General features: G+C 61.3%; 2 protein-coding genes across 4 annotated transcripts; one reads left to right on the forward strand and one right to left on the reverse strand.

The window, feature by feature from the left end:
* Positions 1-6,324: 6,324 nt before the first annotated feature.
* On the reverse strand, positions 6,325-11,880 carry TMEM176B (transmembrane protein 176B). Of its 3 annotated transcripts, none has more exons than XM_084230390.1 (7): positions 11,701-11,880; positions 10,161-10,369; positions 8,703-8,813; positions 8,326-8,382; positions 7,915-8,088; positions 6,995-7,114; positions 6,325-6,675 (listed from the first exon to the last, which is right to left on the reverse strand). In XM_084230390.1, exons 2-7 carry the CDS (start codon positions 10,362-10,364, stop codon positions 6,589-6,591), a joined length of 753 nt encoding a protein of 250 aa, XP_084086516.1. In that variant the 5' UTR covers positions 10,365-10,369; positions 11,701-11,880; the 3' UTR covers positions 6,325-6,588. The 3 variants fall into 3 exon arrangements, with proteins under 3 accessions (XP_084086516.1, XP_084086517.1, XP_084086518.1); XM_084230391.1 differs by having other exon boundaries at positions 10,161-10,372; positions 11,701-11,717; XM_084230392.1 differs by lacking the exon at positions 11,701-11,880 and adding an exon at positions 11,352-11,420 and having other exon boundaries at positions 10,161-10,372.
* Positions 11,881-12,605: 725 nt separating this feature from the next.
* TMEM176A (transmembrane protein 176A) lies at positions 12,606-14,494 on the forward strand (the record flags this gene model as incomplete). The annotated part of the gene is made up of 5 exons (XM_084230742.1): positions 12,606-12,797; positions 13,333-13,443; positions 13,577-13,633; positions 13,799-14,017; positions 14,477-14,494. The coding sequence occupies 5 exons, from the start codon at positions 12,606-12,608 to the stop codon at positions 14,492-14,494; spliced, it is 597 nt and encodes a 198-aa protein (XP_084086868.1).
* Between the last annotated feature and the right edge of the window lie 1,474 nt (positions 14,495-15,968).

Below are 15,968 nucleotides of genomic sequence, written 5' to 3' on the forward strand. Positions count from 1 at the left end.
GGGAAATGATTTTAAAAGAATACTTACTAAATATTTACGGAATACTTAACTAAATCTAGAATTGCATAGCCTGTGAAAACAGCCATCCTGAGCTGGATCTGATTAAAAAAAAAATCTGATAAATAAAACCCAGTTTACCACCAGGGTTTCATTTGAAATAAAATTTAAAAGGATGACTCTTAAGAGAAAAATGATATCACAAAGTAGGCAGGAGGCCTCCCCTGGTGGTGCAGACGGTTGAGCGACGCTCTGTGAAGCTGTCTGCAGCCTCTGCAGTGTGGGTTTGATCCCGGCCGGCCGGCAAGGGTCCCACATGTCACGCCCGCTGCTCCCCTCAGCAGTGTGTTTCAGTCAGTCTGCCTGTTCTGTTCCCCGCTCTGGCTCTGGTGAATCCTCTCGCCCCCCCCGCCCCACGCATCTAGCCTGTACCCCAGTTCTTTTATAGATAAATAAATAAATAAATCTTTAAAAATAAATAAATAAAATAAAAACTTAAAAAAAAAAAAGGAAAGAGAGTAGGCAGGGCCTGCAGGAAGAAAAGGAGCATTTTTTCAAAAAAATAAGTAAGTTGAAGCAAACATTGAACAAATGAGAAAACCAAAATCTTTCACTTGTGGGGTTAAAATAAATCAGCTAGAACTACAATTCCTGGCAGGCACATCCTCTCAAGAACCTTCTAGAGGCATCATATTCTGCAGAGAGAGGCTCAAGGTATTGATTGTCTCTAGAATCTGTTCAACAAAATGCACCTGCTTTTTAAAAAAGACTTCTAGGGAACTCACGAAAAAAATAGGCAGAAATCCAGCTGACTGAGGAGTGGGGGGTGGGGAAGACAGTAAATCATCAGCTGGACCAGTAAGTGAAGCCGGAGACGTTTCCACCCGGTGCTGGAAATGAACATTGCTGTCTCCTTCCTACTTCAGAAGGGATTGTGTCAAGAAATATTTTCATAATTTTTTGAATCAAGTTTTTTCTAAAGCTAATTCCCCTTTCTTGTGAAAGCAGGTCTGGGTGAGGCCCGGGCTCTGTCTCTGCAGGGCGAGAGGCCTGGGGCCTGTTGGCCAAAACATTTCAGAAGAGTCTCTGGGCCTCGAAAGAGTCAATAAAATCCCCGCGGCAGGGAAAGCCGCCCCACCCCTTCCTGCCATGGCACGGGGCTCTCGCTGGGACACTTCCCCTCACTGACCCAGGCAGCCCACAGAGGACGCAGGGGAATTCCAGGGGCCTTCCAGATTGAGCTAGGAATAGACACCACCCACATGGCAGCAGCAAAATGCCCCCTCCACGGCCTCCTGAGCCCTCGCTTAGGAAAACCTGCCCTTTGTGCCCCTTCCCTGCCCCCTCGGGGCCAGAGGGAGGAGCCATGGAGAGGCCTGGAGTAGCCCCTGTCCGTGCCCGCCTGTCCAAGCCCCCGGCCAGCTCTGGGAGGGGCCAGAGCCCATGACTGCAGTTCGAGAAATGAAGAGAACTGAGTCTTGAAGGTCGAGCACGCGGTCTGGAATGACCCGGGAGTGGAATCTGGAAGCTGGTCCTGAAGCTCAAGGAGCCCACGCGCAGGGGCCCTGGGGAGGTGCCAACACCGTTAAGACTAATTATAATAGAGTGAAAATCAAAATCAACAAGCAGCTACAAACCACAGACACACTACGGGGTGGGGGGGCGGAGAAGGGAGTAGGATCAAAACAAGGGGGGTGGGAATTGTCCGGGGACTCTAACCAAGATGAAAATGCACACATTGTGCAAAAATAAAAAATGATGTAAAAAATATATACAAGAAAAGAAAAGAAAAAAATAAACTGTCCAACTGCACTGATTAAAAAAAAAAAAGCAGTGGCTCGAAGAAACTAGAAGCACTTCCTGCTTGTGCTCTGGTTTTACTCTTTCCAAAAATGTAAATAAATAGGCTCAGACTGTTGCCCGCCCCAGGTCAAGGTCTTGGGGTCATCCACGACGGAATTGTGCAAACAGACGAACAACGGCTGGTTTTTCTAAATAAACAGAAGCCGGGGAGCGGGGCCTGGCATCTGCTCTCCTGCAGAAGAGAAAACAAAGATTCAGAAACCTCCAAACAAAGATTCAGAAACCTCCAAGGGCCTGGGGGTGGGAGCAGAGCAGGACAGGCCGGGACGGAGGAGAGGTAATGGGAGGCCGAGGGGTCAGAGGGGGGACATCTGTTCACAGAGACTCAGGAACTTGAGGGAAAGAGACGCGGCCGGCGCCGGCAGCAAGAGAGCGAGCGCTGCGTGCAGTGACCATGGAGAAAAGAAGAGGAAAAAGACTGAACTGACATGTATTGACCAGACCTTTCTGTCCGAGGACCGGGCGGGACTGAACAGCTTCTCAGGCTGGGGAAGGAAGGGCCACGTCCTGCCCGGGCCTGCGCGTGCTGCTCCTCGCTGGGGTTCTCGCCCCAGACTCCACGCCCAGAAAACAGCTAACCCCAGAGACAGAACTCGAGGCGGCTTGGCCAGCACCGCCATCTCCCCGCCCGGCCCCGACTCAGGCCCTGTGCCCCCCGGTGCTGCCCACCATGGCCGGCACCCCCACCTGCTGCTCCGTGAACCCGCCGTTCCTGATCCTGCAGGCCCGGGGGGTGGGGGGGCCACATCTCCACCCCAAGCTGTCCAGGAGCCAGAGAAACTCCCGCGAGCGGCAGGACACGGTGGCAAGACGCTTCTGCCAGACAGGACAGCAGAGGGAAACCAGCCTCTCCCAGTCGCGAAAACACGCGTTTGCTTCTTGAGTGAGTGACTACTCATTGACGTCGCCCGGGAGTCTGGGGGCAAAGCAGCCCAGTTGCCCCCCTACCAAGGAAATGAGGGTGTGGGTCCGGAGCCCCGCTGGCCTCCCAGCCAGCCGCTCAGACTCCCCGCTCTTGGGCACCCAGGACCGTCTTCTCTCTGCAGAGAACCTGGCCCTGCCCCCAAGGCCTCCTAACTAAGGGGCAGGCGCTAGTCATCACCCCTCGGCCGCTCTCTCCCTCCTTGCCCGGGGGGCTGCCCAGGAGAGGGCGTGGTCCGCTGAGGGAGGGCGGCTCCTGCAAAGCCCACGCTGGGGCACAGAGCCCTCCGCCCCAAGAGGAAATAAAAGGGTGGGGTCTTGGGGCAGAGAGGAGGGTCCTGCTGGGGGAGAGGGCACCCACGAGGAATAGAGAACCCCGACACCCAAGGCCAGTGGAACAGGAAAGCTGTGGGAGACGTAAACAGTCCCTGCTGTCACAGCTCTCCTCTGCCTCAATGCAGAGGTGGTTCAGGAGAAAGTGGGCCTCTCGCAGGCGCACCAGAGTCTGCTCCTCCTGCCTCATCGGCGTCTGAGTTCACGGAAGAGATGGCGCTGGAAATGCTGTAAGCTGGTGCGAGGCCTCATGCCAGAGAGGTTGTGCTGGAAACACCATGAGCTGGTGCTAGACCTCGTGCCAGAGAGGTTGTGCCGGGAACATCCGTGAAGAGAGAGAGAGATGCCTCCAAGGAGAACAAAAGGCTGGGAGGATTCTCTGAACGTCTACGGGCCAGCCTGAGTGGAGAGGCGCGAGGGGGGACTCGTTGCCCTGTGTGACAGTGGCCTGAGGAGTCGCGGGACGTGGGGGGAAGAGCAGGGTGTGAGGAGTCCCAACGACAGCCTCAGAGCGCCCCTCCCCCTGGGTTTCTTCTCCTTTGTCTCCGCCCTGTTAATACTCCTGCCCTCCTTCCTTCCATGGCTTAAAAATTACAAAACAACAAAATCGAGGCACCCGCTGTCTTTGTCACGGGCTGCGCACACCGCGCTTCCGGGCAGTTGTCCGCCTGGTGTCAGGCCCCGCCGCGAGCGCCGTGTGTCGGAAGCCGCGCGCCAGCAGGGCCTGGTCCAGGACAGCCCGGCGCGGGAGCCGGTCAGCGGCGCAGTCCGTGGTGCCCGTAGGCACCACAAACCCCAAGCGTGACCGGGGACGGCAGCTCTGCACAGCGGGGACGGGAGAGCGTGTCAGCGGAGCCCCCCGAGCCCTGCCCACAGGGCGGGGAGGAGCGCCAGGGACACCCACTCACAATGTGGGGCCTATCCAGGGAGGACTGGAATCTTTTCTAATCAGCCATAGACCTGCTCACCATCTGCTGAGGGACACGCCCTCCCGCTGCGGGCTGGATGGACACTACCCGCAAGACAGTTGGGGAGCAGGGCAGTTGGGGAGCAGTGCAGTCGGGGAGGAGGGCGGTTGGGGAGCACAGCAGTCAGGCACCAGGGAAGTCGGGGACCAGGGCAATCGAGGAGTAGGACAGTCGGGGACCAGGGCATTCAGGGACCAGGGTAGTTGGGGAACAGGGCATTTGGGGACCAGGGCAATCGGGGAGCAGGACAGTCGGGGAACAGGGCAGTTGGGGACCAAGGCAGTCGGGGAGCTGGGCAGCTGGGGACCAAGAAAGTCAGGGAGCTGGATAGTATGGAGCAGAGCAGTCGGGGAACAGAGCAGTCGGGGAGCAGGGCAGTCGGGGAGCAGGGCAGCCGGGGAGCAGGGCAGCCGGGGAGCTGGATAGTTGGAGAGAAGAGCATTTGGGGCCAGGGCAGTCAGGGAGCTAGATAGTCACGGAGCAGGGCAGTTGGGGAACAGAGCAGCTGGGGAGCTGGATAGTCAGGGAGCAGGGCAGTGGGGGAGCAGGGCAGTTGGGGAGCTGGATAGTTGGGGAGCAGGGCAGCCGGGGACAAGGGCAGCCCCTCCCTGCAAGACACATAGACACACGCAGGACCAAGGAGAGGCACCGTGTCATTTCTCAGTGAGCTCATCTTGCTGGCGCCCTCAGGGGTGGTTTATCAGCCTCCCGGCTAATGGGTGTCCTTACACACTCCCCACCTTGCCCATCTGGGCTCATGGCCAGGCCGAGCTTTTGCATCCGCCTGTTCTTCAGAGAACTAGGCCCAGTCACCCCTGGGAACGTAGGGTTCTGGGCACAAGCTTTCCCGGCCAAAGGCTTATGGGCTGGGACGTGGGCTTGAAGGCCCAGGTGGTTTGGGAGGCTAACGAGAATGCGGTCCCTCCAGCGCGAGAGTGCAGCTCCACATCTATTATTCATGCGTTGAGCTGCTGGGTGTGATATGCGATCCCCGACAGAGGAGAATAAAATCAGATTCCCTTTCCCTCCCACGCAGGCCAACCACTGGCCCAGCCCCGGCTGCGGCTGCGGGAGGAAGGCCAGATGCCTCGCTGGGCCTGTGGCCTCTGCACCCCTGCCCCTGCCCCTGCCACTGGGGCTGCTGCGCCTCACCTGCTCCTGGACACCCCTGAGGGCCCAAGTGTCTCCCCTGAATATGCCCCTACAGCTTCTCAGGCTTAAGATATCTGCTACCTCCCTGCCTGCCTCCCTCCCTCCTGCGACCATCCCAAAAATGACTCCCCGCAGAGGCTTCTGGGCCCCCTTACACCCAGTCCTGCCCCTCCCTCCTCATGGACCCCACCCCCGCCACTCATTCTCCTTTACCGCTCCTCAGCTGGGCCCTCTGGACTCAGCACACAAACTGAGCTGTCCCGGCAGACTGGATCCTAGGAAACAGGCGTCAAGGGGGGCGTGGAGCTCAGGCTGCACCTGCCGGGCCGGCCGCACCTACTGGGCCGGCAGCACTGCGTGGCTGGTCTCAGCGCTGACCTGCCCTCCCACCAGCTGATGAATTCACAGATCTCTAAGGGTGCAGCCATGAGGGCCCTGGGGAAGGCACGCAGGCCCCTCACTTCGGCAGCTCCCACCCGCTCAGCACAGCTTGGTGAGGGGCGCCGTGCAGGGGACAGAGGGGTGCTCTGAGCAGGGGTGCTTGGCTGTGCAGACCAGATCCTCCCAGTAACAAAACCGACCTCACGGACCTGGGTAAAGTCACTTGGAAACGCAGAACATCAGAAGAAGCCAGAACCACCCGGCTCTCAGCCCTGCAGACCGAGGCCTGTGCGCCTGTCTCCAGAAAGCTCAAGGGTGCATGCTTGTCTTACGTATTCATACGTGCACAGGGACAGCTTTAAATTGATGGCATCATTTGCAATTAATTGAAGAATAATAAGTGTGTGTGGGGGGGAGGGGAGAAGCATCCTGTCCCTCACTTGCTTCACACAATCTGAAATCCCACAGGTGGGAGCTGTAGATGCTTAGAGGCCAACTCAGCAGGTCAAAGACACCTGCCCCCTGAACCACAAATGGGGTGTTGTCACATGGGCTGCAGAGCAGGAGGCGGTTGCATCTGGCTTCTTGGGCCCTCGTCTCCCCGGATGATCAGTCAGGTCCCTTCTAACCCCACTCCTGCCAACACAAAGGGCCAGCCCTTGTGCGTGAAGAAAGGGTCCGCGCCCTTCTCTGCAAGGTTGTTCTCATGATTGTTTCTCTTTATTCAGCAGGGGATGCAACCGTAACTGTTCACCGCGTTCAAGGACCTGGAGTGAGGACGGTGGGCAGTGGGTGAGGGGGCTGCATGGTGGCCGGAGGGACGGCCAGGGGAGAGGGCCGCGGGAGGCGCTGGAAGGCAGCACGGTCCTTCCCACAGGCCCTGGCAGCACTGGCGGGGACATGAGGGCCCAGCGGGGTCTTCCCTGGGCTCTGCCCGGCGTGCAGGGAGGCGGGTGGGCGGGTCTCTGCCCCTTCACAGAACCAAGGGGACCTTCTCCTTGCAGGGGGAGGGAGGCACTGAGTTCTCCGCAAGCAGCTTCTTCTCTGTCTCTTCCTCGTCCTGGAAAAAACAGAGGATCAGTTATTAGAGGGAAAAGGTGGGGGCAAAGCCAGCTGTCTAGAACCTGAATTCAGGAAAAAGCGGAGAGGATGGGGCCCGGGACAAAAGTCCTGGCCAGAAGGAGAGGGTGGTGGTGAGTAGGGAGCACGGGAGGGGTGAGCGGCAGAGAATGGGTCCCCTTCCCCAGACTTGGAAGGAAAGTGCCAGCAAGTGCTGGAGGATTCCTGCCAGCAGAACTGTGGGGTCCCAGGAGCTCTGACAGCAGGGGCCCGCCTACTCCCCCCAAGCCCACCACCCCCAGCACCCCCCGGCCACTCACCAGGGGCAGAGGCCTCTGGCCACACGCACTTCGAAAGCGCACGCCCAGGGAAGCCAAGGAGACGATGCCCTGCAGGAGCGAGACAACCAGCAGCAGGGCGCGGATGCCCAGGAACAGGTTCTAGGCGCGTGGAAGGAAAGCGGGTGGTCAGGATCCGCAGCTGGGGTGCTGCTCACCCCCTCCCAGCACGGCCAGACTGTCCAGCTGCCTGCCCCACAAAGCAGGCTGCCTGCACCAGCTCTGGGGGGGGGGGTCACAGCGTCCCCCAATTGTCTTGCGTGCAGGGAGACCTCACCTCTATGGAGAGCTGGGACCTATTTCTCCACCCCTGGCCAGGGCCCGTGAAGGCCATTTCCAGGAAAATTCTTGGTGATGCCAAGGTCAAGGGAGCCTTTCCCGGGCCCTGCAGCTTCCTGAAATGCTCACAAGTGGGCTGCACCCCGGGGGACCCAGCTGGCCAGGTCGGAGAAGCCTGAGCCACGTGGAGAAGCCATACGGGCTCTGGCAGAGAGCCCCCCACCCCCAGCTGCAGTCCCCGCAGCGCCAGCCGTGTCGCAAACTGTCCTGGACGTCCAGCCCCGTCCAGCCCCGTCCAGCCTTCGGATGACGTCACCCCACTGATGTCTGACTAGGCTCGCTGAGAAAACCCAAGTGTGATCTGCCCTCTGAGCCCCCCACCCACAGAGGTGTCGGGAGCCCTAATAAATGGTGGCTTTAAGCCACGGCCTCCAGGACACCCCCAGATCCTCTCTGAAACGTCTCCTCCTTGCTCCATCCTCTTTGATTATCGGATCTCTGAGCCATGAAGAAAGCCTCCCTCCCCGAAGCCGTGAAGAAACCTCCCCCCACAGCAAAGACCTCGGGCCCCGCCCTGTGCCCGCCTGGCCCCGCCTGGCCCCGTGGCCCGGGCCGGCCCTCACCAGCAGCATCTGCATGTAGTCCCGGCACTGCTCCTCGCGCCAGCCCCAGCCCTGGAGGCCACACAGGGAGTCCATGAAGCCGTCGCTCTGCCAGGTGAAGCTCATGGCACAGAGGACGGCAGCAGCCAAGGCCGTGGCCACGGCCGCCATGGTGAGCAGGTCTGACGCGCAGCCCTGCGGGGGGACAGGCTCAGAGGCCGCTCTGAGAAAACCCAGGTGAGACCCCCTCTGAGCCCACACCCCCAGGATGGGCCGCTCTCCGACCCGCCCCCCACCCCGTGCTGGCCCCGGAAACCCTCCCCAGCCGCCAGGAAAGAGCTCACAGCATCAAGACCCAACAGCAAGACGGCAGAGGGAAAAGCGGAGCTGCGGAGGGCCCCGGGGAAGGCTGGGGCAGGAGGCCGGACTCACGGTGCACTTGCGCCCCCGCTTCTCATGGACGATGGTCCCAGCTCCTGCTGCGAACGCCTGCAAGACAGACCCCAAGAGACCCCAGCTACTCTCCTGCAGGACGGCCCGACACCCGCACCCACGGGCCCTGCACCGTCAGCTCGAGGGGGCCCCAGCGACAGACCACCTTGCCGGTGGACATGCCAGCGTGGCCGCCCACCTTTCCCAGCCTGGCCCTTTGTGGGGAGCACAGGGGGTGTGGGGGTCCTGCCACCCCCTAAGGCAGCTTCCTGAAGGCAAAGGGACTTTGGCCTCCAGGTCCTCAAACCCCTGACCCCAGCTGCGAGGAACCTCCCCTTGCCGGTCCCCACGCCCCCCTCAGCCCCACCAGTCCTTACCACTGCCCCTGCCCAGAAGGCACAGCCCGTGGCACGCAGCTGGATCCAGGGCCCGATGTAGAGGAAGCCCCCCAGGATGCAGCTCACCACGCCCAGCAGCACCTGCGTCACCTGCAAGATGGAGGAAAAGTCAGATCCAGCTCTGAGCCCAGGGTCCCCAGCAGCCGCCCCACTCCCACCAAGTGGCGTTTTTCTTCCCCTTCATCTCTGATTCCAGAAGGTTCTCTCCCCTTTACACCCACGAAGCAGCAGGCCCTGGCTCCCGCCGTGCCCCGAGGTGGCTCACATCTGTCCTTCGTCACTTATTACACTTGGTCGTGCGCCTGCTGACCCCACCTCCCCCTCGCTCGCCCCAGGACGCACCACAGAGGGGTGTGGTGGGTGACGGTCCCCAGAGGCCAGCCGTTCACGGTCCACTCACCTTTCAGGCCGAGAGCACACTTTTGGGGGGCATGGTGGTAGCACAGGGCTAGTTCCATATCCCATGCACCCCGCAACGGGCACCTTAGCTGGACCGACAGCCCTTGGCAGCCAGCATCTGTCTGACAGGCCCCTAGCCGATCCTGCACCTCCTTTCCTTCTCAGAGGTGTCCCCCAATAAACCTCTGACACCCCGAACCCCAACTCAGCACTGGCCTTCTGGAGAGCCGGACTGTCCCAGCCCCTCTGGCATCACAGCCTGCCCGTGCTGCCCACCTCAGATCATCACACCCGAGCTGCATACCCTGCACCCCGAGTCCACTTACCCCTGCGTCCTGGAGCCCCATCCACAGAGGGTCTGGACTCCTCTGCTCAGCACCCCCGACCCACCAGGCTCTGAGGCAGCTGGGAGCCCAGGCCCAGCCCAGGATCCGCCTCCTGCCGGAGCTGACTCCAGCCTGGCCACTCGGGGCTCCCGGCCCCGGAGCCCCGTCCAATCCCACCAGCCTGGGCCACGCTCCCTGCGCTGACCACCTTGGCCCTTGCTTCCTGCTTCTTTGCTGCCTCCCCCAGCCTCTCATCCTGCCGTCTTGTACTCCCTTTCACTTCATCTGTGTAAAGCCACCCCCTCCCCACCCCAGATGCAGAAAGCTGTCACCTGCAGGATGCCACAGGTCTGCCTGGGCCGCTACGTAGTGGCCCGGTCCCTCGGAAGGATGCCCAGGACTTTTAGGTTACGCCCCTGGGGTTTTCTCTGTGGTTTCCCCAAAAGTGCCTGTCACAGGCCCTGCAGACCCTCAGACCCCACAACCTCTAAGGGACCTGCCACCCACCCCCTTCTCTGACCGGAACCCCTCCTTCCCCAAAGACGAGGCCCATGGCTGCTCCCCATCCTGGGGATGCGCTCCCCAAACCCTCTTTCAAAAACAAGTAGGGCTGTAAGTCGGGAGTCCTGAGGATTCCACCCACTACCCCTTTTTTGCCTCCGAGGGAAGGCGCGTCCCCACCGCCTATGTGCCCTCTGCTGCCCACTCTTACCCCCAGGGCCAGCTGCCTGGAGCGGATGCCGGCCTTGGAAGGGCCGCTGTCCACTGGCCGAGAGAAGTACTCCCTCAGGGAGCTCCCCGCCTTCAGCAGCTGAGCCAGGGCCGACTCCTGGTGGATGTGGATGTTGATGTGGGTCGGCTGGGACAGCGTCGAGGTCACCTCCACCCCGTTCACGGTCACTGTGTTCTGCTCCATCCCGCCTGCTGGAGCGAGAGTGCACAGAGGTGAGGCCGGCGGGGCAGGCAGGGTGAAAGCACAGACACTGCAGGGCTGAGGGAGAGAGAGCAGTCTCCCCAGCCTGCCGCTCAGGGCTGCCCGCACCGGCATCACGTGACTCGCCTGGGCTGGAATCCCGACCCCCTCGAGCATCTCCCTCCATATATCCCCTCAGGCTCCGCCCAGGAGGGCCTGACACCATCTGGACTCACATTGGACCAAGAAGGAGTCTGTTTTCAAATGCTCCCCAGAGCAAAAATGGAATTCTCCTGGGAATTAGACGGCCCCTCCCCTGTGCTGCAGGTGGCTCTGGGGAGCCCCACCCGCCCCGCAGGTGTGAGAGGCTAGTCTAGACCCCAACATCTCCTCACTTCACCACCCCTTCGGTTATTTTTTCGCCTTCTCTCTGGCTGTAGCTGGACTACGTCTCCAGGGCACTTCAGCACCCCTGGCCTAGCACCAAAACAATCCCTTCCATGCGGTCCCTGTGGGTGGTGTCCCTGGAAGACCCTGAGGGAGCAGAGTCATCGTCCCAGTGCCTGTGTGCTCCCCGAGCTCTCGTGCTTCCTGCCTGGCCTCCTCTGAGGTGAGAAGGACAGATGTGCGTCCGGCATGGTGCTGAGCAGCGGCTTGCTCACTGCCACACACAAGCCCAGTTCCAGGCCATCTCCACCCCCTGCACCCAGATCAGAGCCCATGAAGACTCCGACTCCAGGCTCGGGGCCCATCCCCGCCAGCCTGGACACTGCCCAGCTGCGCCCACTGTCCCTGGAGCTACAGATGGAGAATCCCCACCGCCTTGGCCCTGGGCCTCAGGCCAGGTCTGCTCGCACATCCTCCCTCCTGAGCCAGCCCTTGGGAATCAAGCAAGAGGGACGGGAGCCTGGAGGGCCAGTCCTGAGGAGGGAGAGCTCGGGAGCCTGTGCTGACCCCCTGGGAGGCACCACCTGGCCCGGCCCTGCTCACCTGCTGTCCCAGGGAGCCAGCGGCCAGGAGCGCAGGTCTGGGTCTGGGAGGAACAGACCTGGAGCTGGGACACCCCCAGCTCCGGCTCTGGCAGTGGGAGGGAGCAGGGCAGAGGGGAGGGATGGAGGGAAGAGGCCCTGACCTGCAGTGTCAAAACTTCCCAGAAAATAGCTGGAGCCAAGGGGCCCCATGTGGGGGGTTTGGTTTTGAGATGACCGAGGTGGTCAGGGAAGGCACAGGGCACACGGGCATCCACATGCACACTCACGCCCTGGCACACACTCTGCACACTCACGCCCTGGCACATACCCCGCACACTCACACCCTGGCACATACCCTGCACACTCACCTGCGCCCTGGCACAGCCAGCAGAGGTGTGCTCAGAAAGCAGGGGCCGGTGAGCAGGGGCGAGGGCAGCCTCAGGGTGTCCGGGGCTGGTCAGTGCAGTCCCCAGGCCGCCCGCCTCACCTCACGCCTGCTGTCCGGCAGGCCGCAGCCAGAGAGCCGCTGCCACTGGAAAGCCCCTGCAGAGGCCCCTTGGCCTGTGGCCTGCTGTCTGCCTGGAAGCGCTGCTGGAGCCAGACACTCCCCTTCCATCACTTCCTCCCTGCCTCCCCAACAGCTCCGCTGCCCTCCTCCAGCCCAGCCCTCCCCGCCCTCCTGCCCTGCCCGGCCTGGCCGAGGAGAGCAGGGGAGGCAAGCACTACCCAGAGCCCAGCGCGGCACCACCCGAGCGGCCTCCTCACAGGTGTCTGCGTTTCTTCCTCTGCACTTGGGGGACCAGCAAGGCAGCGGGTCGGTGGGGGGGTCCCCTAGCGCCACACAGACCTTGTTCTCTGGGAAGGTGGTGGCCAAGAAGCGGGTGCGTCCCTGCGTGATGCCCAGGGGCCTCCCCAGGCCTCCACCTCCACCCAGCCCACCGGGGGGCGGGGGGCAGCTGGGCTGGGCAGTTCGGGGCAGGTGGTGGAGAGGACAGTATTTAGAGGCCGCGAGGTGTCTTGGGGTGCAGCAAGGGACTGTGGCCACTACAGAAGCTCAACGTGGGGGTGGGTCCTGGGGGGTGAGAGCCAGGGTGGGGTCTGGCCCCCCCGTGGGCTGGAAGTGGGTGTGTGGAGCGGTGAAGGTCGCAGGAGGAGCATGGGGTCAGCAGATCTGGGGGTTGCCCCGAGAACTGGCTGGGCAGCTGCTCTGTGACTAGGCGCCCAACCTGAGAGGCTCTGCCCGCATCGCCCCCGCCACTCCCCTCCTCAGGCCATGGCTTCAGACGCGGGCCCCACCACAGGTGGCGAGGCAGCCCCCGCCGCCCCCCAGCCCACCCACATCGACGTGCACCTGCACCAGGAGTCGGGGGTGAAGCTCCTGCTGAGCAAGTGCTCCCTGCTGAGCCCCGGAGCCCCTGGCGCCCCCCGCCGCTCCCCGGCTGGCCGGCTGCTGGTGGCCTCCTGGGTGAGTAGCCTCTGGGGCCCTGATGTCGGGGGGCGGGGCGGGGTCACCCTTCTCCTGCTCTCTGCACAGGACACTGAGCCAGATTTCTCTGCTTACGAGAAATCAAGCTCTTCCACCCCGTCCTGCCTCCTTCCTCACTTTCTTGGTCCCCAGTAACAGCCAGGAGGCGAGGCTGCGCAGAAGGGCTGCGGGGCGCAGGGGACCGTCTCCAGCCGGTGGAGACTGAGGCCCCCTCCACAGCCCCCGTGTGGCTGGCTCTCCCCCCCGCCCCTGCTCCCCCCTCCCGGGGCCCCCTTCTCCCTGAGGACCCCCATTCCTGTCCCCCCATTCCTGTCCCCCTCTAGTGTTCCTCGTCCCCCTCCCCTGCTGCTCCTCTCCTCCCCTCGCCCTCCTCCCCTTCTCTCTCTCTCCTCCCTTCCCCTCCCCAAGCTCAGGACGCCCCCAGTGACCTCAAGGCCGGCAGGTCCTCTCGCCCCCTCCACCCGCTGCCCCTGGGCCCAGGATGGCGCCAACTCTGGAATCCTTCATCTTCCAGGTGGTGCAGATCGTGCTGGGGGTCCTGAGCGGGGTCCTGGGGGGGCTCCTCTACCTCGGCCACTACTCCTCAGTGCGTGGCTCGGGAGCTGCCATCTGGACAGGAGCCGTGGTGAGTGGGTCCCCCGAGGGGGCGGGTGGCCCCGGCTCCGTGACAGAGCGTCCGCCAGCGAGCCAGAGTGGTGCGTTAGCGTTGGAAGGAGCCGGCCTCCTGCCCCGGCCTGACCTGCTTCTGCTCCCCCCAGGCCGTGCTGGCTGGAGCTGTCGCCTTCATTTACGAGAAACGGGGTGGCATCTGTTGGGTGAGTTGGGAGCAGGGCATCTGTTGGGTGAGTTGGGGGCAGGGCAGCGGTGGACCCCAGGCCCGGAAGCTGGAGGCCACCCCGAAGCCCCAGCACATCTCTGATCCCCGGCTGGGCTCCAGGAGAGTCCGAGCCCCAAGCTCCCTCCGCCCCTCTCCCGGCCAGGCCCTCCTGAGGACCCTGCTCGCCCTGGCGGCCTTCACCACGGCCATCACCGCCATTGCCATCGGCTCTGCGAATTTCCGAGACTACGTCTACTTCTACGGAGGGGACTTCTGCTACAGGGACTCCTGGAGGGGCTGGCCCACCGAGAGCCCCAGCACAGACAGCCCGGCGGAGGAGGAAAGGATGCAGCTGTGTCGCTACTACGTGGCCATGGGGAAGGTAGGGGCAGGCCGGGCCAGCCAGCTCAGTGCCAGGAGCCAGGCCGTCCTCCCCAAACAGAGTCTGACCAGAGGAAACAGCTGGCGAGACACTGCAGAAATAATACTTTGACCCCGAAATCTATGCTGGTTGTTTGGGGCAGAGAATAGAGGGAGGTGTGGTGATGGGCCACTGGCACTGGGGTTTTGGGGGTGGACTGGTGTCCCCTCAATAAACAAACCAGAGGCACTGCCTGCAGTGGGAGTACAGATGGGGAGACACCAGCACTGAAAGGATGAGATGAGGCAGCATCACGGGGTGTACAGCTGAGAGGGGTAGAGTCCCCTCAACTTCTCAAGTGTGGCGGTTGCTGGGGAACCCAGCCCAGGCCCCACCCCTCCAGACGAGAGCGCTTTCTGCTGCACTCTGCACCTGGGCCTTGCCCGCCCCCATCAGGACTCCTTCCTCTGCCCTCTCCAGAAGCTAGAGGTGGGGTGATGAGTGGGAGGGACGCCCACGGGTGAAGGGCGTGGGACAGAGCACACTCAGCAAGTCACGCCGCCACCTGCAGCTTTGGTCCCTTGTCCCAGGCCTTCTTCATAAGCCTCGAGTCCATGCTCTTGGGGGTGTGGGTTCTGCTGCTCCTGGCATCTCTGACGCCCCTGTATCTGCACTTCCAGAAGAGACGCTGCTCCACGAAGGTGAGGCCTTCACGCACATGTGCACATGTGTGGGGGGTGGGGTCGTCCAGGGGAGACAGGAATGGAAAGCTGGTGGTTTGGGGAGGAGAAAAGGACCATTACAGTGAGTCCCAGGGGGCATGGCCCCTAGTCACAGCCCAGCCTAAAGCCCTCCTGTCCCTGACCGAGTGGCCTCTAGGCCAGACCCCAGAAGGCAGGGGAGTCCGCATCTATGGTGAGTCTTTGGGGCACTTGGCATCAGGTGCTGTAAGGATAATGTGGGACCAGGTTGGCTCCAGAATTAAGCTGCTCTGGAGAAGAGAATTTCTTCTCCCCATTGGGGCTCTCTGTTCTCCCTCTCCCTTAGGAGAAAGACCAGAAGAAACTGGTAGGAGAGAGTGGAATCTAGCCTGCCTGTCCTGCAGGCCTGGCACGCCCTCTGCGCTGGGTGTCCCTGCATCTGGCACCTGGAAGAAGAGATGCTCCAATAGTGCCCACCCCACGGCCACAGCCATGGCCCAGCCCGCCCCCCACCCTGGCACAGCAGCCGTGCCCACTTCTTGCTCACTGTCACCACCTGCTTGGGCTTCACGCCCCCTCTTGAGCGCCGATGATAATAAACTCACGTGTCATGGCTGGTCTTCCTGCTCAGTTATTCCAGGGCCGTCTCTTGGCTGGGGCAGCAGCCATGGGCCAATTCGGGCCTAAGATGCTGCCCCTGTGGCTTCCAATCTCCATCTGGGCCGGGAGTTGCTCATCTTTGATTCTTTGGCCTGGGACTGTCGTTCCAGACACCAGGGTTGGAAGAATAATGACGGCTAACACTCGGAGCCCGCTTCCTATAACTTAGATTTAAGAGGACAGATATTTTGACAATTGAATTGTTTTTTGGTTTGTCTATTTAATAGATAACATAATTCTAAGATGCAATCATCCTTTGAAAAGCAAGGTCTCTAACAATATACTGAAATAGAAACCCTGAGTAATTGTCTCATGAATAAAACACCTAAAACTTGTGAAGGTATGAAGCTGTACTCCCAAAATTGGTAAAATGTGAATCGTATTTTTTAATTCATGAGTAAACTGTGAAGAAAATGAGGGAAACCCTCAAATTAGGAGTAGGAATTCAGAGAGCTGAATCTTGGAAGGAGTATCTGGCTGTTGAGTCATCCCATGGCCACCCGGTGGTCAGTGGCTCCACCGACGGGCCCACAGGACCCAGCATATCATTGGGCTGGCCGCTAAGTTTCATTACAGCAAAGGGGTATGTAGCAGAATCCACACATATCAGG

Source organism: Talpa europaea (assembly GCF_964194135.1).
Source record: "Talpa europaea genome assembly, chromosome: 3".
Taxonomy (NCBI): Eukaryota; Metazoa; Chordata; class Mammalia; order Eulipotyphla; family Talpidae; genus Talpa; species Talpa europaea.

What these genes read in the sequence shown, in the direction of transcription:
- TMEM176B (XM_084230390.1), bottom strand. Translation starts at nt 10,364, where the DNA reads ATGGAGCAGAACACAGTGACCGTGAACGGGGTGGAGGTGACCTCGACG. An exon ending in AGCGGGGGCGCAAGTGCACC is followed by an intron (nt 8,089 to 8,325) that starts GTGAGTCCGGCC and finishes GTCCCCCCGCAG; the next exon opens with GGCTGCGCGTCAGACCTGCT. An exon ending in GCCAGAGGCCTCTGCCCCTG is followed by an intron (nt 6,676 to 6,994) that starts GTGAGTGGCCGG and finishes TGTTTTTTCCAG; the next exon opens with GACGAGGAAGAGACAGAGAA.